This window comes from Heliangelus exortis, chromosome 7 (assembly GCF_036169615.1).
Source record: "Heliangelus exortis chromosome 7, bHelExo1.hap1, whole genome shotgun sequence".
NCBI classification, from domain to species: domain Eukaryota; kingdom Metazoa; phylum Chordata; class Aves; order Apodiformes; family Trochilidae; genus Heliangelus; species Heliangelus exortis.
In genome coordinates, this window is record NC_092428.1 from 14289444 (window position 1) to 14312381 (window position 22938).

At 43.3% G+C, this 22938-nt stretch overlaps 1 protein-coding gene across 2 annotated transcripts in view; it reads right to left on the reverse strand.

Moving 5' to 3' along the window:
* IPMK (inositol polyphosphate multikinase) overlaps positions 1 to 19757 on the reverse strand; it is a 41277-nt gene extending 21520 nt beyond the window's left edge. For both annotated transcript variants that reach the window (XR_011726801.1, XM_071748910.1), the window contains exons 1-2: positions 19321 to 19757; positions 15437 to 15522 (exon numbers count right to left, since the gene is read on the reverse strand). Coding sequence is in view for 1 of the 2 variants with exons in the window: in XM_071748910.1 (XP_071605011.1) it covers positions 15437 to 15522; positions 19321 to 19552 (318 nt within the window). In the remaining variant the exon portion in view is untranslated. The remainder of the gene's footprint in view (positions 1 to 15436; positions 15523 to 19320) is intronic.
* Between the last annotated feature and the right edge of the window lie 3181 nt (positions 19758 to 22938).

Here is a 22938-nt window from a genome sequence, read left to right on the forward strand (position 1 = left end):
TCCCAGCCCACCTGAAGTTAGGGACACAGGGAACTGTCTATAGCAAAGTTCAAGGTGGTTTACAGACAAGATTACATCCACGCAAGTACAGTTTGTAATCATTTTTATTGCATTTAGCAACCACCCCTTCCTAATCCTCTTGCAGCGATCCCAGTTCTGATCCATATCCTGTATCTGACCAGCAACACCCTCAGACACTGCATACAAGTGGCCAGGACGATCTCAGGAGTCTCCTTTCCCTGCAGAACAGGAGCAGTCAGAGCTTCAGATTCAGAAGTGATGCAAAAAATATTAAAGGTGTTAACAAAGCTCTGCAGTTGGTTCAGCTCACTGCTTCCAGATCTACATTTAACCACTGTAGGAGAGTATCTTGCGATGGAAACTACACAGCGTGTGCATTGCAAAATACATGCCTTTAAGTCCTGTAATATTAATAGCTCTAGAGACAAAAAAAACCCAGACCTAAAGTCCAGCTACTATTTTAGAGCACCGAGGAAAGCCTCAGCTACGATCACCAATGCTGTGTAACTCTAGACACAGCCTCAAGAAGCAGCAGAATGTTAAAACTAGTAAATACAGGTTTGTGCTAAATTTTGGGTTCATCAGAAAGACCTCAAACTGGGCAGGCTCAACCCACCACTGTGCTGCAAACACAGGACCCTGTGCCACAGCCCTTCAGGCAGAGATGACTTGGGGCCCTACCACAGTTCTGACACCTTTATGCCAGCACTGTCACTGGGCAGTGACAGAGAAGGTGCTACAACCAAATCCACACCAACTTCATGCTACAGCATTTAATTTGACCCAAAGGTCCTATGAAAGGGGCTGAATCAGCATGATACAGAACCCTGACAGACACCTACTGACCCCACCCTCCACCACTACTGTTGCTATCTTCAGCACACAGAATCTGCTGGGTGTGTATCTTACAAGTCCCCGTGTCATATCACTGGGCACAGATCTCTTTATATATATCCTGGTTTGACAAGCTGGCATCACCCCTGAGGACTACAGGTGCAGTGTATAGGCCTGCTTTTCCTCAGTGTTGTCACAAAGGGTTAGGTCAGTACTCTTCTGCCCTGGGACAAAAAGCCTTGCTTCTCCCTGGGGTCAGTGGCTGCCCCTTGTTTTTATTTATGCAACATTTCTTTGCTGAGCCTCAGGTGTCGCCAGAAGAAGACTGCTTTCCCCAGAAGACTGCAATGTAGCTCGATCTTACTAGCTTCAGGAAATAAAAAAAAATCCAGGGTGGGAGAGAAGAGAGAAATTTTAGCACTGGGCAGATGCTGAGGCAAAGACCCAGCCACTGCTACGTCCAGTACAGATAACTGCTTCTGGGCCAGGACAGAGGAAAGAGGTGAAAGCACAAAGGGCAGCAGATGAGGAGAAACAGTGAAGACAACTGAAAAAACAGGCAAAAATAGTAAAAATTCATTTGCTCATTTATTGGCAAAAACATTCTGAAAAACTAGCAGGTAAGTAGAGCACTTATTTTTAAAAGAGACTAAGTACTCTTGCTTTGACTTAATCATCAACATTAGGTGATTGTACTTAGCAACTTAGCAAGTAACTACAAGTATGCTCCTGTGTATTTCACATCTGACAATACAATACAGATACTCAGATCATTTATAAAAGGGTGTAAGAACCCAAAGTCAAGGGCAAATGGGGAAATTAACTTCAGGATTAGTATATCCCAAGTAGTCTATCCTTTAATACACTCATATCAGGTATTTTAAATGGAGACAAAACTCCCAGTAATGCATTCTTCAGTACCATTACTTAAGCATAACACAACTAAGTCCATTACTTCTGTCTCTCTAGAAGCTATCTTGCTCCCAGAAACAGTAATAAGTTCCCCTCCTAAGTTTGATATATTTACAAAGCACTAATTTGACCTTAATATAGACCTGCAGTGTATTTGCATGCCAAAGAATAAGCACTCAGTTAATAAAGATCAGAGGAAGTGATCAGGTCTGGGAAAAGCAGAAAAACCAGACATTTCAGAAATTATGCTCACTCCTTTGCAGAAGATGCACTTCCACTCCCTATGAGTGGCCCTGCAAACAAGCACCCATGTCATGGGCATTTTTTCTTATTTCATACAACCCAGCAGCAAGATGCACATTTAGTGCCCTCCAGAATGCCAAATATAAATATTTACATGACAAAACCATCCCCAAAATTACACAGGAAATAAACCATGCACCTGATGCCCCAAAAGGTATTGCTACCAGAAAACTCACAGAAGGTGACTCACACAGGTTACCATTTATCCCAGCACAACTTTTAGAAAGAAACCATTATATTTTTACTTATAGCAGCAAAAATCCAATTTCATTTCAAGCAGCTGCGCTTTTTTTTTACTGTAACAACATCTCAATTTCTCAGCATACACTGACAAATAAGTTATTCCTGCTTTCCTACTAACTACATAATGTTTTCATCCAACAAATCAAGAACTGCAGAACTCTTCTGCATCAGCTCAGCCAGGGGAGGCATCCATTCTGCATCTCAGGGGCCACATTCTTCCAATAGCACAAACTGGAGACACAAAATCTAGTAACTTTTGAGCTTAAAAGCAAGTAAACAGGATGCTGACATTTTGAGAGCTCACAACATGACCATTACAAATACAGCAACTAACTCATAGGAAGAATATGCCCCAGATATGTCCTGTGGCAGCTCAGATAGTCTAATAGACAGGATGAAGTAATAATTTCCAGTTACTCAGGACTTTTTAATTCCAAGGCAAATTTACCATCCCTTAGTTTTTAATCCAAAGTACACTCTGTTTGTTTTGGTAAATCTGATCTAAACAGACTCATCTGGTTTTGAATACAAACAGGGGCTGCTTGGGAGAATGTTCTTTTGTGGTGTGACATTAGGGGTTTTTTCTGTTTTCTAAAGACTAGCTTATCACATCAATGACAGAGGATGGGTAAAACAAATGTTTAAATTTTAACAGGAAACTAGTTCTGGCAGTACAGACCCATCCTTAGTTGTCCTGATGAAAAAATACCACTTTGACATAAATGTAGTCTAACAAGACTCTTCTGAAGTACATAAAAGAGCAACATAGATTTTAAATTTGTATTTTAAAGCTATTCAAGTAGAAAACTTTCAATTCCAGAGTAGGCACGTCAGTCAGAAGCATCACCCTTTCTTGTTGACACCTATCAGAAATTGTCCCTCAAGACACTACAGCTTGCAGACTCTCAGGATGCACAGCCAGCTGCCAACATCAGGCAGAGTTTTCAGTTTCCAACATGTTTTCTAGGAGGAGTTCTTGAGGGGTGGGAAGCAATTAAATCACGCGCTCAAATTAGCAAGTACAAGATTTACAGATGATGGTGCAAACTTAATTCAGTCTCCCAGTATGTATGCATTGTATTACAGAATTTAATTACCTGAGCACACACTGCATTTCCCACTGGATTCAGACATCACCCAGTTACACCAGGCAAGTACAAAGGCCAAAAAATTGAGGTTGAAACAGCAGCTGAGATCTTAGCAATTCATAACTGCTTAGCCTTACAGCTCAGTCTTTGCTTATTTTTCAAAGCAATACTATCACATTTTGTCCTGCAAGCTTCTGCAGCACGTTTTCACAAGTATGAATGGAATTGAACCACCTCTGCTTATATTAAAAATATCTGATACCAGATTCATTCCAGAAGTTACATATTTGTGAATGCTGATAAATGCTATTATATTGGTTTGCTTATTTTATTATACAACCTATAGCTGTCACACACATTAGACTAACTGTTAACTCTCACTGAGGATGTCTACAGAAAGGCACATCAAAAAAAAACCAACTTAAAATAAATCAGGATATATTCCCACAATCTCATGACGTAAATGGATTTTCAAGTAAGTGGCACACACTTGTGACAATCACATCCTTCCTTCTGGAGTCAGGAAAAAAACTCCAAAACTATCAGGGAGTTAGCCATCTTGCCTTCCAAAAAAGTGAGGCTGTGAAAATAAGCTTCAAAAATCTCATAAACAGATACTTATTTGGTCATGTTTATCAACCAGCCATTCTCTAACAATGCCAAAAAAACAGTTAAGTCTTATTTTATGCACTTCCACATGTTTTCCACAGTCAAATTCAGGCTGACAGTAGCAAGATTTGCAGCCCCGGGCATGGAATCATCTTCAGAAGAGGCAAAGCAAACCCTGACCCACTTCGGAGCATGTGGCAGAGCTTCAAAACTTCAGCAGACAGATGAAGAAATCAAAAGGCAGCAGCAGTCAGGAACAACCACCAGCAGTAATGCTTAACAAATTCTGCATGGGAGCTGTGAGGAAGAGCTGCAGACACCACACAAAGGATGTACCAAGCACCACCCTCAGGGGTAAACTGAGTCAAGACAGATCATCCAGTCCCTCCTGCTTTCCTATAACCATTTACTAGAGAGGTAAGGCAGTAAAATATATTGAAAGACACCATCAAACACATGACCTTACCCTGTGACAAGCCAACAAGGGTTGCTTCCCTCTTCACAAGACAGCAAACTGCCATCTCATCTTTCACCTCACAAGATTCTTGGGCAACTAAAAATTAATAACATACCAAGTTTAAGTTATTTACTTCACCTGCACACTGTTGCAATTACTGCAAGCTACCCAGGTGAGCATGGAGCAGGGCAGCAGACATCAGGGCCGCCTTGGTCAAAATATCAAAATCACGTTTCATCATATATCTCTTGCCACAGAACTGAACTTCCTCTTGCCCTTCAGCCTCTCTTGGGCTAACAACTCACTAGTACAACTAAATGTTACGTTCAGCTTCAGCTCCACAGGAGCTGGAGCCTTCAATGAACTTGAGAGTGCTTTTAAGTTAAAGATAACTTCTTTCAGGACATATAGCAAGGTCTGATCCCTCATGCACCACAATCTGATTCATTTTTTTCTTAAAAGAAAATAAGCTTTTAAAGATGGTAGGGTGAGACCTATCTGTGTAGGTATCTAAGCGAACGTAGCTGTATTTACATTAACAGCACTGGGTAGCCTCCTAAGTAGGCTACAGGACTTTTAGGTGAATATAGTCTAAAAGAACAAAGCAAAAGGTACACTGAAGACCAGAATCTATATTCCTTTGGTTCAGCCATGTCAACGTGCATGTACAATTGACTAGAGCACAGTTCACATTAGGTACTCTCCACTAGAGGCCAAATTAAAGGTAACATAGCCTAAAATAAAGGCTAGGCATGTGAGAAGGTTCATCATCTGATAAAGAAGCTTCAATCCTCCCATTACTCAGTCTTCCTTCTTAGTCTGACAACACTTAGCACCCAACTGAGCTGTAGTGACCCTGCCCTGAAGTTACCCACCACAAAGACCAGCTACCAGCAACCTCCAGCAAATTTCAAAGCAGAAAGTCAAATAACTTTGCCAACTCACACCTCCCTTGGTGTGAGGAAGCATGGTACAACCAGTTCTCTCATCTATCTTTACAGCTTTTGTGCCAAATGACAGCTGTTCCTGCAATGCACATTAATACTGTTCAGTATTTTAAGGGAGGACAGGGACCAGGTCAGAAACCTCCACCTTGACACATCCAAATCCTTAGAGATGCAAAAGCAAATAGAACAAAGAGAGCACCCAAAGCTTTTTTTATACCAACTTCCTACTCCACTAAGATTTTTTTAAACAACTCCAACTATTCAAGAGTTCAAACTTAAATAACACTGAAATTCCTGAAAGGAGAGTGAAATGGACAATAGGACAGAAGGGAAAATAAGCCAGTGTGGCTGTCCTACTTTCTGAGAACATTAATAAGCATTACCCTTTATTTCTGGAAAGAGAGGGAAAGGGAGTGAAAGAGAACAAGGGGTGGGAGGAACCCTGAAGCAGGAACCCAGACTATTTAAGTCATACTTAAATAGGCAAAATTTAATTTTACATTTCAAAGAGACAGAAAGGGGAACCAAGTCCCAACAGTCCTAAGTTGGGTTGTTTTTTTCCGAATATTGCAAGAGGCAGCCTGTGCAAAGAATTTACTGCAGCAGTACTTGAAGGTGCAGTTACACAGCAGTTTAAGTCAATTCAAGGCAGGGCTATCAGTCACACACACATTTTAATCCCCTTCCCTGAAGCAATGTCAGCATCCAGCTGATCCCACAGCTTGCAGAGTTGACTTGAGTTGATTCAGCCCCTCAGTGCTAGGCCAAGGCACCCTGTTTAGGTTCATCTACCATCAATGCCTCTGAAATGCTTAACATTATGTCTTTTCCCTCCTTTAAAAGCACCTGTTGTGCTCCCCTTAATTTCTAGGACACGTGAGGAATAAACCAAAAAAGAACAGTAATAACAACACTAAGAAGCCTTAGGAAGCCTTTGATCATAGTCTGGTCCAGTAAGGCAGAAATAAATAATAATAATAAATAATAAACTGGGTAAGTGGGTCTGTTACACTCAGGCATTGTGGGCCAAGTAACTTCTTTTGCTTTGTTTTCAAGATTTTTTTATATATATTTATACATTATGTGTGTATATATATATATTTTTTTTTTATATATATATATATATCTCAAAGACACACGCATATAAAAAACAAACACTGAAAGACTGAAAAATAATTGCTACCAAATTGCTCCTTAAGTATTGGATATTACAGGACTTTTAACAACCCAACCATGTTACATACACAGTGGGACATTGAACATACTACTTAAAGGACTTTTAAGTTTTCTTATGGTTAATCCAGCACCTGGATGACCAAAACCACACCAAAACATTATATTATTTTTGCCCATATACAATTGCTCATTCACATCTCTTTCCACACATACAAAGTGACAGTTTTATGCAATATTCTCATATTACAAGCTTTTTTTCTTTTTTAATCTGGAAACTGGAATTCTAATTTTCAGTGACTGAATTTATTTTCCTTTTCTTTCAAGGAGGCAACCTACTCCTTCCTCAATCCCACACTGGCAGCCCACAAGCCATCTCTTATTTTCAAATTAATTCATACCACAAAAAGTGCTGTATTTTCTGTGTAACACCAATGTACCTTTAGTAAGCTTATCCATATTTGAAACATTCATAACTGAGTGGAAGTTTAAACAATATTTAATCCAGACAGAAAGAATTAGTGCAGGCATGGAACAGCAGGGGCACTGTACTGTTAATTCAATTTAGCATACTGTGGGGGATACACACATTAAAACTACATTTTTGCTTTATCTTCACTCAGATCTGTTCTCAAGAAGGAACTTCCTCAAAGTCAGGCTGGTAGAGAACTGGATGTTTTCTCCTGCTTATTTCCATAGCGTGGACTGTAGACCATTACCAGCTCCACCCAGTAGCTCCCCGATAGCATCAAATTGCAACAATGGCCTTTTACTGTCTCTGTTTATGAGGTTTTCTTAGATTTATTAAAGCAGGGTGTAGTTTATTCTGTGACACGTGATATATAAGGAGCACAGGGAACAGATGCTCACCAGACCCTATGTTAAGCTTCTACTGAATGGTGCATCCCTCCCAAATTTGTTTTTGCTACAGAAGGCAAGAATCACAAAAATCCACCACGTTTTTTAAATCCTACTCTCCTGGAATAGCAAGCTTTCAGTCCATTGAGTAGTGACCTGAAGTGAAAAAAATGAGTGTTTACAGGACAGCAGTAGGAACTGGGCACGTTCTTAGAACTACACTTCATCCTACACCTCTCAGACAAATCCTAATGTGAAAAAGCTCTGAATACAAGTCGCCAGTATTACACAGTTTAGTCAAAAAGCCATTTTCTTCTCATTAGCTGAAGAGTACTCCATGTCCTTCCTTTTAGCACAAAACCTCTCTCCAGGCTTGTGGTTTAAAGTATACGGTGTGAGGCAATTTCACACACTGGTTTGGGAACTTAAATTTGCTTATTTCCTCAGCAAAACAGAATCCCTCTGTGACAGTTTCTCTCAGCAGGAGGAAGGATGACAAGGGCAGAAATGGGCTCTATCAGAAGGGGCTTGCTGTGTTTGCAAACAGGTGATTTGTGTTCTTTGGTACCTTCTGGAGGTGCAGCAGATCAGAATGTACCCAAATGAGACACAGCCAAAGACAACCTGCCAGGATATCGAGCTACGGCTCCAAATGTGGTAGTAATGAAAGATCTGGGCCAGGCACTGCATCCCCAAAATAAGATATTAAGAGAACTGTGCATCCTATTTCTTCAAGCTTCATCCATACAAGACTTAAAATCAGAACCTTAGCTGGAGACTTGATCACAAGATAAGGATATTTTAGTACACAATAGCAGCACGATGGCCATCATCCACTCCCTTTTCAGTCAAGGACAATCATCTAAATCAAGACCATAAAAACAGTTAACTTGAGTTTTCAAAATAGGGTAATTCATCCTGAAACAAGACATACTTTGCCTCCCCAATCCCTTTCCTTTTCTGCCACTAGCAGGAACAGTTTACAGAACACAGGCTGCCTTACTGTGATTTGGGCTACATAGGCTGAGAGGGGGCTGAGCCTTCTGAGTCAGTTCTTGCAACTCTACGTGAAAGCTTCCAGGCCAAAACACATCTTTCAGGCTGCTGCCTTGATTTTGTGCCACAGAGGGGGAGGGAAGACACCACACTGCCTGAAAGTCTCCTGCACTGCCCGAAGCTGCTGGAATACTAATTAAAAGAAGACAATGCAAAAAAAAGCAAGCCTGCAATGAAAAAGCCAAGGCAGAGGAGTAGCAGTGGGTTGTTGAGAATGAAATAAAACAATAAGGAAAATATTATTGATAATGTGACAGTACTCCAAATGGGCATACTTCCTGCACATTCCTTCTCTGTAACCACAGCAGCACAAGTAACTCTGGTTTCAGGAATATTAATGTAATTGAGTCTTCAATAACAGGTTATCCTCTGGTCATACACTCCAAGACTTGCACAAGAGAGCCAAAATTGCACAAATAATATTAATTCTGCCTCATGTTAGGTTGCAAAATGATCTAACTCCTTCAGGGGAAACAAAACAGAAAGACAGGCCATTGCCCTATTCAAACCTGCATTATAATGCATCCAACAAGAGTCCAGAACAACAACTGTGTGGGCAACCATGAAACCATTCCTTCCTAGCTTTCAAGTGCATGACTGTCACCTAACTATCGTAAATCTCTTTTACATGCTGGAGCTATTTGTGTCTCTTACATCCTGGCATTGTTTTCAGGACACGTAACAAGAATGAAAAACAATTTCTATTATCTACAGTGGTAAAGGCTTCCTTGCATTCATGTTGTATGTCAGCAGGGCTTAAACCCTGAACTTCCAGACTACTGCTATAGCAGTTAACAGCCATCATTCCCTGGCAATGGGCAGAAGATCTGTTATCCAGAAGGCCAGATGACAAGCCCTGTTATCTTTCCCCAGTGGTACATGGGGTGAATCAGCTCCCTGCGTTACCAAGCACTAGGGAAGAGGTACAAGGGGACCACAACTGAGCTGCAACCAGGAGAACCCTGACTGCCTTTTCATTCTGACCCCCCAAAATTACCCTTGCCCTCTGGGGAAAGGATATGTGAGAATTAGGGTAAGACTTGCACCACACTTGCACCCTTGGAAACCTGAACTATTGTGCAGGTATATTTTTGGAGCCATTACTTGGTAACATCATGAGAACCAGATATGACAATTCTGACCTGCAGCCACTAGCAAAAAGATAAGGGGAGAGAAAAAGATAAACACTGGAAATTGTCCATGCTGCAAGAGGTTTCTAAGGACAACTCCAACAGGCAGGATGAGGGGGGAGGGTTGACTACTGCAAGCACCATGCAGTCACTATAAAAGAGCAGAAGGTCCATTCAAATGAAAATTTACAGGAACATTCATTGATCTGTTAAGCATAAAATCCCCATTTATTAGCTACTGCATTAGCAACCTTTAAAACTTCAGAATGTCACAAGTAGAAGAGGTACATGCAGTAACAGAGGTTTATAACCTCACCAAGTGAATGCCTGAAATCAGCAGTGAAAGAGCTGCCATTTCAACATGGACCAACAACCCCCTCCTGCTCTGTTGAAAGCAAAAAACATTCCATCTCTTACTGATACATTCACAAAGGTAACCTCAACAACTGCAAATTCTCTTACTCAGTTTTAAATACTTGCAGCCCAAGCTCTGACTTTTTGTGCTCTATTTAAGGCCTGGCATTCCAGCTTCCTTCCCCCTTTTTGGAGCACCAACAGGACAGTAGTTTCTGCAATACTACATTCTTGACATGATAAATTAAGAAAAAAACCTATGCTGAAGAGGATAGCTCTTTAATAGGGAGAGTTATGCTAGCACACAGTGCTCTGGGATACAGCCTGGCACGTTTGAGACAAGAGCTCCGTACCCAGCTAAGCAGGGAGGTTTCACCATGTACAGCAACTGCACTGACCTTTTCAAGGGGTGCTTTTCTCATAGTACCAAATTCATCTGCCAGAAGAGATCACTCTAGGAGGGCTGATAGGCTTCTCCCCTCTCCCAACACTGCTGCATTAAATCTGTTTCAGCATGTGCAAATGTGCCCTGGCATAAAACAGGCTGAAGCCAGGTACTAAAAACACATCAAGTAGGAGCCCTCTTTCTTAGCATGCATGTGTAGGCAGCCTACCACAAACACATATTGTACCTGTACCAGTTTGATTTCTTTGATGGAAACAGGTCACTACTACACAATATATTATATTCAAAGAGGCCACCTTGAGTCCTGTGTCCAGTTCTGGGCCCCTCAGTTCAGGAAGGAGATTGAGGTGCTGGAGCAGGTCCAGAGAAGAGCAAGGAAGCTGTGAAGGGATCCAGCACAAGTCCTGTGAGGAAGGGCTGAGGGAGCTGGGGGTGTTTGGTTTGGAGAAGAGGAGGCTCAGGGGAGACCTCATCACTCTCTACAACTCCCTGAAAGGAGGTTGGAGCCAGGGGGGGGTCAGTCTCTTCTCCCAGGCAGCCATCAGTAAGACAAGAGGGCAGGGACTTAAGCTCTGCCAGGGGAGGTTTGGGTTGGATATTGGGAAGAAATTCTTTATAGAGAGGGTGATCAGGCATTGGAATGGGCTGCCCAGGGAGGTGGTGGATTCTCTGTCCCTGGAGGTTTTAAAGGAGAGACTGATGTGGCACTCAGTGCCATGGTCTGGGAAGCACAGCAGAAGTGGGGTAAGGGTTGAATTTGATGATCTCAGAGGTCCTTTCCAACCTGGCTGATTCTGTGATTCTACTGCATTTCAAACAAAACTATGTTCGTGTTTCCACAGCTCTGTGTACTGGTCTCTCCTGAAACTCCTTTAAAAACAGCCCTTCAGAGTGCCTCTGCCTACGCATTCTCACCAAGTATTTCCATCCAACAGAAATGACTGATCATCAGTGTAGTCCTTAAAAACCCACAACCTTTCTACGTCAATTTTTTTCCTTCTCTTGCTGCTCACATATGTTGAAAACACAGTATTTTATAGCTATCCAAGCTTTAAAAAAAAAAAAAAACAACCAAAACCCTCATCATTTAACGAGATAAGGGTATCAGAAAACCTGATAAAACACTCCATGGCAATGCAGTATGGGTTTTTAAGAAGGTCATGCCCTCTGGTACAGGAAGGGAGTTGGCAGGAACAAAATCAAAATGTTATTATTTTGATTTGATAATTACTCATATTTACAGAACACAACAAAAAATGAACATTTGCACTGGAAAGTCACACTCCAGTGATAAGTTAAGCAATACACAGGAAGTTATTAACAATGACACAAACAGTTTGTTGTTCTGCTACATTTTATCATGGAAGGCATTCATGATAACCTTGTCATACTATACTTTTCCCCTCCCTCAGAACACAGAATCATGGCAAGCCATTTCCCATCTGTAGAGAAGGACACATACTATTATAGAAGAGGTAAAACTTCATTTACTTGGCAAAATATTATCTTCAGAAAGACCACAAGTATTTAGAGAGTATTTATTTTTTGATAACTCAAACATGAACTCAAAATATAGTACCGAGAAAAGAAAAAGGCAATCTAGTCATAGCCTGAGTAGGAATTACTAGAGAGATTTTTCAGTTTTCCACTTTGACAGACACCTGTGAAATTCTTCAAAACTATAGATCCCCGATTCAGATCAGTCTCTTGCTCAAGTTCCCATTCCAAAATGGAAGCTTGTTTTGTTTGGGCTCTCATGGTGAGCACTCAGCTTTGTGCTCAGAAAACAGCCACCTTTTGGCCCAAGGAAAACACTTCTGGTAATTCACTGCAGCAGACTACAGCCCTCTGCCATGGGCAGAGAAGCAGAAGGCAAAAACAGCAGTTTCAGAGAACACAAGCTTGTCCAGAAAGAAGATAGAATCTACCCACTATCACCCTAGTATCAGGTTAAATATATCAGGGTTATATTCAAATATACCTGTTAAAGCCTCATTATCTTCTATCATGATACATGCCCTGAAACCTTCAGCTCTCAGGCACTCGACCACATCATGGAATCCTGCTCCTTGGTCACTGCTGGTTATGAGGACACACTTCTGCCTCAGCTCTGCAATACCTACTGTCCAGCTGAAACATATGAGCTCATCTTCTTGCTACCATAAAGTACAGGGATTCTCAGCTGCTTCAGATGAGGAGATATGCTTGTAACTGTACGTAAAAATGCCAGTTGTTCATGGCCCAGGTACTGGGGTACTAATCCTAATTCAGATCAGGGTAGGGTCACAGAATCATCACAGAATCATTACAGAACCACAATGTTTTAGGTTGGAAGACACCTCCAAGATCATCCTGTCCAACCTTTGACAAACAGCACTAAACTATGTCCTTAAGGACCAGGTCCAAACGCCTTTTAAATACCTCCAGGGATGGTGACTCCACCACTGTCCTGGGCCATCCCCATGCCTGAAAACCCTCTCAGTGAAAAAGTATCTCCTAACATCCAGCCTAAGCCTCCCCTGGCACAGCTACCATCCATTTCCTCTGGTCCTATCACAGTCCACTAATGAGAAGAGGCTGTTTCCCTCCTCACTCCAACCTCCCTTGAGGAGCTGAAGAGAGCAATAAGGTCTCCTCTCAGATCACATGCAAAGGAAGCAATAACTGATCTATCACTACAGACAAAGCAGTTATAAGTGCATGAGATAAAATACATGCATAAATGGAAAAATTCATTATTAATCCACATATACTAATGGGTAACCTTGTGGTCTGATCTTTCCGATGGACTTACTGTCTAGTTGACAAAGTGACAGCTTGGGACTCATCAGCCTTGTTTCACTTCTTCCATTTCTGCAAGGTTTCTCACATCTCCTGTACTCAGCTGCCTTATAAACAACCCCTTGTCTTGAGAAGCAGAAAAATTTTCCTTCCTCCTTCTCTGGAGGTTCATTGGCCTACTCCAAGGTGACAATGTCTCTTTGGTTAAAGACCACAAGATGTGTTGAGCTCAGTCACCAGAGCAGGCAGTATTGCTGGTTTTCACACTGCTTATCAGGCTCATCACTAAAACCATCAGGTGATTACAAACAAAAGGAGGCTCTGACATATTTTAAACATGTCAAGTCAGTTCATCAAAGTCCAGAAAGCACCTGCATGGCATAAGGTAAAAGAGAAGAAATGGAAGAAAGGCCTTTTCCCCTTGGCAGTAATGAGGCTCAAGCATTGGCTCAAGCTGCACACAAAACTGTACCTTACACTGAACCTCACAATCCATGGTAATCCTCATCTTGTAACAACCATATGTACTGATTAGGTGTCTGTATCACACATCACATGGTTCTTGCCTGAGAGCAAACATGATACGAGTTAATCATTGAGAAGCCACAAATCCCAAATCCTGTACTTTCACCTGTGTAACATACCTGCATTTGTTATCCTTCCCCTCTCCCATGAAGACATTCTAGTCCTTACACAAATAATAGTACATATACTTTTTTTTCCCTTTCTCCATTATTTTTCAAGAATTGCCCAACATCTTCCCCATGCAGCTTATAACAAAACAAAAAAAAAAAAAAATGAAAATAGAAAAATCAGTCTCTGAAGCATAACCTGGAAAGGCCTAGTAAGACATAATTGAAACAAGTTACTAGCATTGAGAGCCAACTTCTTCCACTATGACAGAGTATAGTAAAAATGGCACTGATACAAACCTCTCTTTTTCAGAGATTTTGCCTAGTATCTTGCTCTGGGCTTGTCATGTGAACCCAAGCAATGGTCAAACTGATAATGCCTGTGCTGTGAACTGTTTATGTCTAAGCAATGCTCAAGCTTCCTCCTCTTACCTGATGGCTTCAGGCAGCAATAGCAGGTTACTGTCTATACCTCAGGATTTCACAGAGGAATAGGTAGCCTGGCATTTAAAGGAGTCTCTTCAAGCTTTCTCCTTCCACTAGAGAGTTATCCCTCAGGCATCTTTCTTAACCTCATCTAAATGAAAGTCACTAAGAAAGCTCAGAAAAATATTTACATCTAGATTTAGCTGGCTCCTGCTGAGCTTCTACTATACTAAAGAGTTTCTGTTTTGTCTAGCAGTCCCATCATGAGAATTATCAAGTAATGCCAGTATGCAAACACATTGTTCACTTAGAGCACCTTGCTTAGTTTGTTTTAATGTGAGATATTTCCACAAAATACCTAAGGTCTTTTGGTAACTTAAAACCATAGCCTTCTAGAGGGAAAAAAAATAAACAAGACACCACAAACCAAATAACACAAGAAAAAGAGCATCAAAATTCCTCTCTCATCCTGCATGAAGATTTCCACAGTTCTTTGTACTCAATAAGCCATACAAATGGATGACATATCAAGTTGACATAGAAAAAACGTGACTGAATACCACAGGCCACAGGTTGGCAAAGCAAAGAGGCTGTAAAAACAGTTCACCCTCTTAAGACAAAAAGCAATAACTTTGCCAGTCTGTATTATTAAAGTTACTCATAAACCAAACCGAAGAATATAGGAGGCAATAGGAAAAATACAAGAAACTAAAGTTAAAACAACTGGAGAGTTTCAATTTGTTTTTATAAGGAGCTCAGTTTTAACACAGTGAACAGTTTTAATACAGTGAACAGAGCAATACTTCTAGCAATAAACCAGACTAGATGGAAGTCTAAGACATACTAAATTTACATGAAACTCACTGAGACACTCAGCAACAGGAGAAAGATGGGATCAAACATACCACACTGTTAATAAGGTAGAGAGAATACAATAAAATCTTAGATGCTGTGAAAACTCTGCTGTCCCACAAGCAAAAGAGCAAGCTTAAACACTGTGAGTGAAGGTCTGGCACAGGGACAGACATTCAAAGAGGAGAAAGTGCTAGACTGCACACAGATACCACCACAGGGCTGGCAGTGACCTACCACTCAGATGTTCAATTGCATGTTGCCAACTGCAACAATAATGATGTCTGTCTACTGAAGAACACCCATCATTTCACCCTCAGAGAGACAGCACCCTCTGCACTACAGGACCCTCACCTTGTTGTAGAACTCCTGCTCCCTGGGACCACGAGGTGGTGGCTGCAACTGCTTCAGGACAGTCCCATCTGGATGCTGCAGTATACCTAGAAGAGAAGCATTTTCTTCAAGGCTTAGTCTTAAGAGATATGGCTTCTATTATTTTTGTTTGCTTGTTTTTCAGAAATAGCAAATGCACCATAAGAGACAGCTTATTTGCAGGCTTGTACTGCTTTCAGTACACACACAGTAGAGTTGAAACTGGCAGCTCCTACACAAAACCCTTCGCAGAGGTTTGCTTGCATTCCTTTTTCTAGCCATTAGGTTATTTCCTGGGTCCGGTTCTGCCCAAAGACCAACACAACAGTGGTATTTGAAATTTAGAATTTAAAAATCATTCAACTATGGAAGATTACATAGACACTCCCTTTTTAAATAACTGACAAGTTGCTCTTCCAAAAATGCAAAGAGTTGAAGGGGTTCGTACAAAGTTCAATGCATTTCTCACTACTATACAAATGAATGTAAATCCTGTAAATGTATTTCTGTATTATTGGAATAGAGAGAACACTTCTATATTACAAGTAGCAGCAGCTCTGTAGCACTCCATGCTAATCAGATGCTATTATCTGTATCACCCATAATTACAATACAGAATTTCACCTCAGGCAGGCAACCACCATCACTATGCCTGCACCAGAAAAAGAAAAAAAAAATACCCTCCTGAAACAGCCTTAATGATTTTACAGTCAGCAATATTGCAACTGAGCATGTGAGTACTCCAGAGATGGATACAGAACGGGGAAAAGTAACAGCATCCCTCTGAGATTATTTGCATGGGAAAAATAAAAACCCACTTCTGGAAAAGAGATCTTCTCCTAGGATTTATTCATAACTTTTCATATAGTAATTTATTTTGCTTAGGGAAGCAAAAATGTCAGCAGTAACCAAAATAGGCTCCATCTTCACCTTAGCACCTGAGGAGACACAGTAAAAAAAGCCAGGAGCTTCGTGTCCCAAAAGCACTTTGCAGCACTACCAGCAACTATGTTTTCACCTTTTACAAAGCATTATCTCTGAATGGGCTCTGCTGTGCAGTCTTGGAAACTAAACAAAATCTTTGGAGCCTAAGATATTTACTTTAAAACAACCACCAGACCTAGAAAAGTTTCATTAGCTGTCTGTGCCAATGAACAAAGAGGGGTTTAAAATAATCCCTGTAAAAAGCTCTCAAGTCAAGTTGCTTGCTAAAAGCTGGATTTTCTATACTTTCCAGAAGTAGAAAAACATTGTCATACAAAAATGTGCAGACCACCACAACATCTGTGGGACAAGACAACTTCTTGCCCCACTGTCATTCCCTTTTACATGTGCTAGAAACCACTGAGCAAAGTACACCAAGTATCTGAATGGCATGTTTTGAATGTTAATTGCTGACAGTCACAACATAAAAAAGGGTTTCATAATGAATCCTCCTCAAAATCTAAACGTTGGCTTTGCTGATGTACTTGAACAGTTTAATATAACCTGATGTGGTCTAAAGTTCCCTTATCCTCTGGATTTCTTGACAGATTAGAGCACCTACTCTGTAACTATGACTGAGGCAGGACTGGAAACCAAGCACTCACTTTTCATAACTCACCACAACTCCATTAACCTTCCCTCTGATCCGCAACAACCAGAGATACCACCACCTGCAGATCATACTAACATATACACGTTGGTCATGATTTTTTCCTAGGGTTCCTGGGGTTTCCCAGAACAGGCAGGAAGTATTGTTTTAGTCTATGAATAAGCAATCAGTAAATCAGTAAACAGCTTGGATACTAACACCTGTTGGACACAACCTTCAAGGTACATTTGCCATGTTGCATGCAGAAAAATAGATACCCCAAAAGAAGGCATACTGGTTTTAGAGCTCTAGACTTTTAAAATGCTAAAGGTTCAATGAGGTTATAAAAGAACAGAAAACAAAAGGAATGTTGATTACCAAAGGAATAGGCAGAAAGGGCAATGAAGAAGGCACAAGACACACTGGTCTCCTCACACATGCTTAAGATTCTCAAATATTCTGACAGACAGAATGTCTGTGATACTCCTTACCAGTGCTATTAGCAAATACATATATCCAAACATCTGACCACTAGCTTTACAACAAAGACATCTTGGGCAGCACTGCAGAATTATATATGACCCTGTATCTTTAGCATCTTGACTCTCTGCATGTCTATGTACAACATCTGTAAAGAAATAAGACGAGAAGATTCATTTACAAAAGTGAAAGCTGTAAGGCCCAGAGCAGCTTTCATCTTCACTTAAATGTAAAATTCAGTTTCTAAGATGAGATCATGAACCACGGTGGCATCTCTGCAGGAAAGTTTGGTCTTGGTTATTAGATGCAGTGGAGCTAGCTTTACCTAATCCATTTGAGCTCTACTAATATAGACAGTGTATCACCCACATCCTTTTGATCCAACTGTGATAAGACTGATGTACAAAAGGTGAGGCCTTTTCCACCTGATCCCACCCAGTGCTATGATATGTGAACACTACTCAAGATCTACATCTCTAAGGAATCAACATCTCCCTCATCATTTTATTGCACCTGTTGCAGCAGGGGCAAAGGATAAGAATTACTTTGCTGTGGAGATTATCAGCAGCAAGACACAGCAGGGACACGGGCTGTAGATCAGACAAGCCCACAGTGCCATCAGTGCTGTAATGTCACTCGCTGATGGCTGAAGGGGTTCTCAGGTTCAGCCCCTGGACTATTCGGCACAGGCAGTTCCTACCAGCAGGGTTCAAAGGCTGTGACAGCAGGTACTCATTACAGCTACTCTCAAAGGGCACACAGAGAAATGAATGTATACATTCCATTTGGCTCAGGGGCAAGAGTTATACCAAATGTGACGTCCTGGAAGGGTGAGAAATGCCATTTGGCAACATTACTTGAACACTTGCTCTGGCACTGACTACTGCCAATGTTAAAAGGCACCTTCATCAGATGGGCCAACACCTCGCTCCTCAACCTGTAATTAAAATGGAAATGTAAAGCTATCAGAGGCACACTTCAAAAACGCTGTCCTCCTGAAATTTGTATTATTAGACAGATTAATAGCGATTGCTTCAGACTTACTATCAAATAAACAAGCAGCTGAGAAGCTACCTCATGTTGGTAAATATCTAATAAATATTTTACTGGAGTTTCTGTCAGCCCTAGGTTTGGTGGTTTAGATAAAACATAGTTTCAACATAGGTTCTGAGGGTACCAGCACACCATTACCTCAATTCCCACTTTTTTTAAAAGGGCCCTGTTAAAATGAGACTGAAGGTGCCTGCTAACTCTCCCATTCTGCCAGGCCATTACCAATGTATGAAAACCAACCGAAAGAAGACACCTGGCCGCGGTGACACCGCTCTGTCCACAACCCCCAGGGAGGGGCAGACCCTGAGCAGGCAGCGCTGAGGTGACGCCCAGACCCGAGCGCCGGCACCAGCACCCGGGGGCCCGGCAGGTGCTCGCAGCTGAGTGGGGGGCGGGCAGAGCCCGGCGGCGGGAACTCAGCCCTGAGGAGGCAAAGCCGGACTCACGGCCCCGGAGGAGCCGAGCCTCCCTCCCGACGCCCATCAGGGACCCTGGTGCCCCCCCTTCCCACCGCCCCTGAGGGTATCACGCCTGTCACCGACACCCCCTCCACCAACAGCAGCGCTGCCGGCCGCCGCCAGCGGGACGTGAGATGAATTGAAGCGAGACCCGCCCCGCCGCAACCACGTTTGAAATATCAGGATAACCGGGGGGACGGGGGGTGGTGGGGAATACCCCCCCCTTCACACGGCCGGCCCGGCCCGCCAGTCCCCCCCCGCTGCCGCCGCTCCCTCCCCCTCCGCACCCTGCTGCCGCTCACCGCCTTTATCCTTGCCGTACATGTGCCCGGCCACCTGGTGCGACAGCGGCACGCAGCCGTTCAGCCCCCGCCGCCGGCCCCCCGCCGCCGCCGCGGGGCCCGGGGACGCACCGAGCGCCGGCTGGGCCGCGGCCTCCTCCGCCTCACCGCGTCCGCCGCCCGCATAGCGCCCGCGCCCGCCCTCGGGGAGCCCCGCCATGGGCAGCGCCGGTGACGGGGTCTCGGTGGCCATTTCCTGGGGATGGGGATGGACGGGGGGGATGGCGGCGGGAGGCGAGGGGCGACCGCGCTCCGGCGGCGGCGAGCGGGCCTCAGCGGGCGCTGCGTGCCGGGGCACGGGCGGCGAGGGCCCGCGGCTCCATCACCCCACGCCGCTCCGCACCCCGCCGCTGAGGCAGCGAGTGTCCGCGGCCCCGCCCCGGACACCGCTCCGCCTCCGCCGCCCGGTCCGGCCCGGCCCGCCGCGGGGCGGGGCGAGGGTCGCCACCGCCGTGCAGCGCGAGGCGGCCCCGGGTGTAGGCCGCGGACGGGGCGGGCCCCGGCGTCCCGGCGAGGGCGGGGCGGGCAGCGCAGGGCTCTGTGGCCGCTTGCGGGGGTGGCGGGTCCTGGCGCGGCTCGCCGGGCATCCCCGGCCCACCGGCAGCCCCCCGGTCAGCACTCGCCCCCCTCGGCTCTGCCGGGAGAGCCATGTAGTGGCGGGCAGAGAGCGTTCCCCACCACCGGTTCTCGGTAACGAAGGGGCAGAAACGCCCCAAATCCCCTTCAGTTCTCTGTCAATTTACCGACATACCTGCTGAGGTTTGTTTATTGTCACTCCAAGAGGCACTACAAGAGAGCGAACTGAAAGGTGTAAATAGTATCTGACCTCTACTGTGGGTAAGGACCTTTAAAGCAGCCTGACCAAGCTCTGCAGGTCCTGTGGCGTTGGGGTGTGGGCACTTGGCCTGACACCGGATCAGAGTGGGGTAAGGTAAGGCATTAATCTGAGTTAATGTCCAATGGGCAGAGGAAGGTGTGCACAGGCACTGCATTCACTCACAGGATCCCAGAGCCCACTGCCCAGATAGGACGTTTTGTTATACGTGAATTTTCTCTAGAGCTTTATTTGTCAGCCTGCAATTACTGACTTTTCTGCCTGTTTCTTTCCTTATATAAAACAGCATGGTGAGCTCAGCTGTTACGTGCCACTACTTCCCATCCCATAACTGGGATACATGGCAGGTGGTTGGGAGAACTGGATGGAAACTGGGGGATTTAAAAAGAACCAAAGGAATAGGAAAGTCACAAGGAAACGTATTAAAGAGTGAGATGAAGGAGCATAGAATATAGGTATTTTGAAACAGTTTCATTAGTTCATTGTTCATGGAATCATTTGTTTCACTCTTAAATGGGTAAGATGGGGAAGACTCTGCAAGATCCCATCTGAAATATGAAAGCTGGTCAGAAAAGTGATGTTTCTCCCAAATATCCTCTTTCACCATTCGTTACTGTCCAGCCCTAAGGATTAGGAGTCAGGTGGTTGCAAGCATTAAGTTCCTATCTTCAGTTCCCCAATGCTGAATTTTCCCAGGAGGGTGCTGACGCAGGAGAGAAATAACCACAGATTGGTCAACCCTGGCACAAAAATAATAACTGAGTACTGTGAAAAAAAGAGGCACAAGTGGTATTTGTCTTGCAGAGAAAAGGTGTCTGGTCTCAGCAGCAGCATCTGCTGCAAGGTTCAAATGTCAACCTGAGCCTTGTGGAAAGATATTTTCCCCTGCAGAGGTGAGAGACACTTCATCTGATCTGGGTTTAAATGCAGAGAGAAAAACATAGGTGCTATTTTAAACTTACATGAGTGCCCATCTAACATTGTGATCTACCTGAGCTCAAAATCCTAAGGGGAAAAAAGTGGAATTTAAAGGCTGTTCTACTACCTAGTCCTAAGCTAATAGCTTCTTGACATCCTTAGAGCTAACACAAGTGGACCTAGAGAGGACTAAAAGAAATAAAAAAGCATGAGAAATTGGAATAAGTAGGCAAGACTGTTGCCTTTTACCTGATGTTTGCTTTAGATGGATTTATGCATATACAGGTTCTGATGTAAAGACTCCATCTTCTGCTCTCTCATTCTACCCTCACATTTCAGCACACAGAGCTCACAAATTTTATCTGGGAACTCCTAAAATAAAACAAAGACAACCCAAGAAAATAACAGGAATTACAAATAATTAATTTTTTCATGGAATATAAAAACCCCCTAGCAAGGTTCCCAAGGAAAATTCTGGTCTCCAGGCTGTGCAACTGCACTTGAGGAGAAAGTGAAAGAGGTTGCAAACAGTTCCTAGAGAAGGGGCAGATGGCTGGGAATCACACAGACACCAACAAAATGCATTTGGCAAAACTACACTTAATTCTGGATTACTCTTTGTTACTGGAAAACAATCTTACCTCACTCAGTCTGATGGAACATAAATACTAACAAGGTATTTGCAATAATAGCGAATGTTATGCACTCAGTTATCTCACACAAGCTGCATTTGTGCTGCAAGAGGATGTCTCAGCCAGATTGCAAAGCTCCCCCAAACCGAGCAACTATTACAAAGGGATTACTTTCTGCAGAAATAAAACCCCTTTTCAAATCCAACAGCTAGTTAATAACTAACCACAAGACACAGGGCAGTTTAGTGCAGGAAATAAGCTCATACTCGAGTGGAAGTGCAGGGGGACATTAAGTGAATAGATGAGCGATGCTGGGACTTGGCCAAAATACTGGTACTCTAGAGGTACAGTGGCTTACAAAAAGCACCACTGGATTTTTGACAGTCCCTTTGGATGGTTCACAGCCACTTCTTCCCCACCTTGCCAAAATTACTGCTCCTGTGCCAGAGCCATGTTTCTGTGCAGGGGCTGTGTGAGAGATGAGGCTCCTGCTGCCCACAGAGCCACTTCCTGCAGCGCCGCTTCCGCAGCTTCTGCTGCTCCAACAGGTTGCAACAGAGCTGACCTGGACCCTGCATGTGGCCCAATAAGAAACAACAACAAGTGAAACCAATACTTTGCTGAAAATCTGACCTATCCTTGTCTGTTGTAGCTGTAAAACTCAACGGTGCTATCCCACTTTCTTTCCTAGCTACTGATTTGTCACTTAGCCATCAGACCCACAGTGATCGATGTTTTACTTGGCTCTGCCTGACGCAAACTCTTTGACACTCGTCTCTTCCTAGGCTATCATATGCATCTGGAGTTTTCCAGGAGGAAAACAAAGAGACAGTGTCAAAAGCCAACGTACACTCTATGGAGATAATTCAGTTTTGAAAACAACAGTGAAGTTAATTCATGGCCATTGTGTATTTTCTCTAGATCATCTTTTCTACAAATGCAACTGCAGCTGTAAATTTTGGGAGGTCTGTTTTGTATTAGAAAGCTGCAAGGGCAATAATAGCCCGTTTCAATATCTCCTTTCTTCCTCAGTGTCCTTGGACTGTATTTTTTTGTGGTGATAATTAAACTAATCTGGAACTTGGAGGAAAGGTTCACTTTTGGACTGAGAAGAGGTGAAGGGGTGGGAAGAAATGGAAGGGCCTTCAGGATGGAGAGGAGGCAGCAGTGGGTGTTTGCTGAGACTGGTTTTAT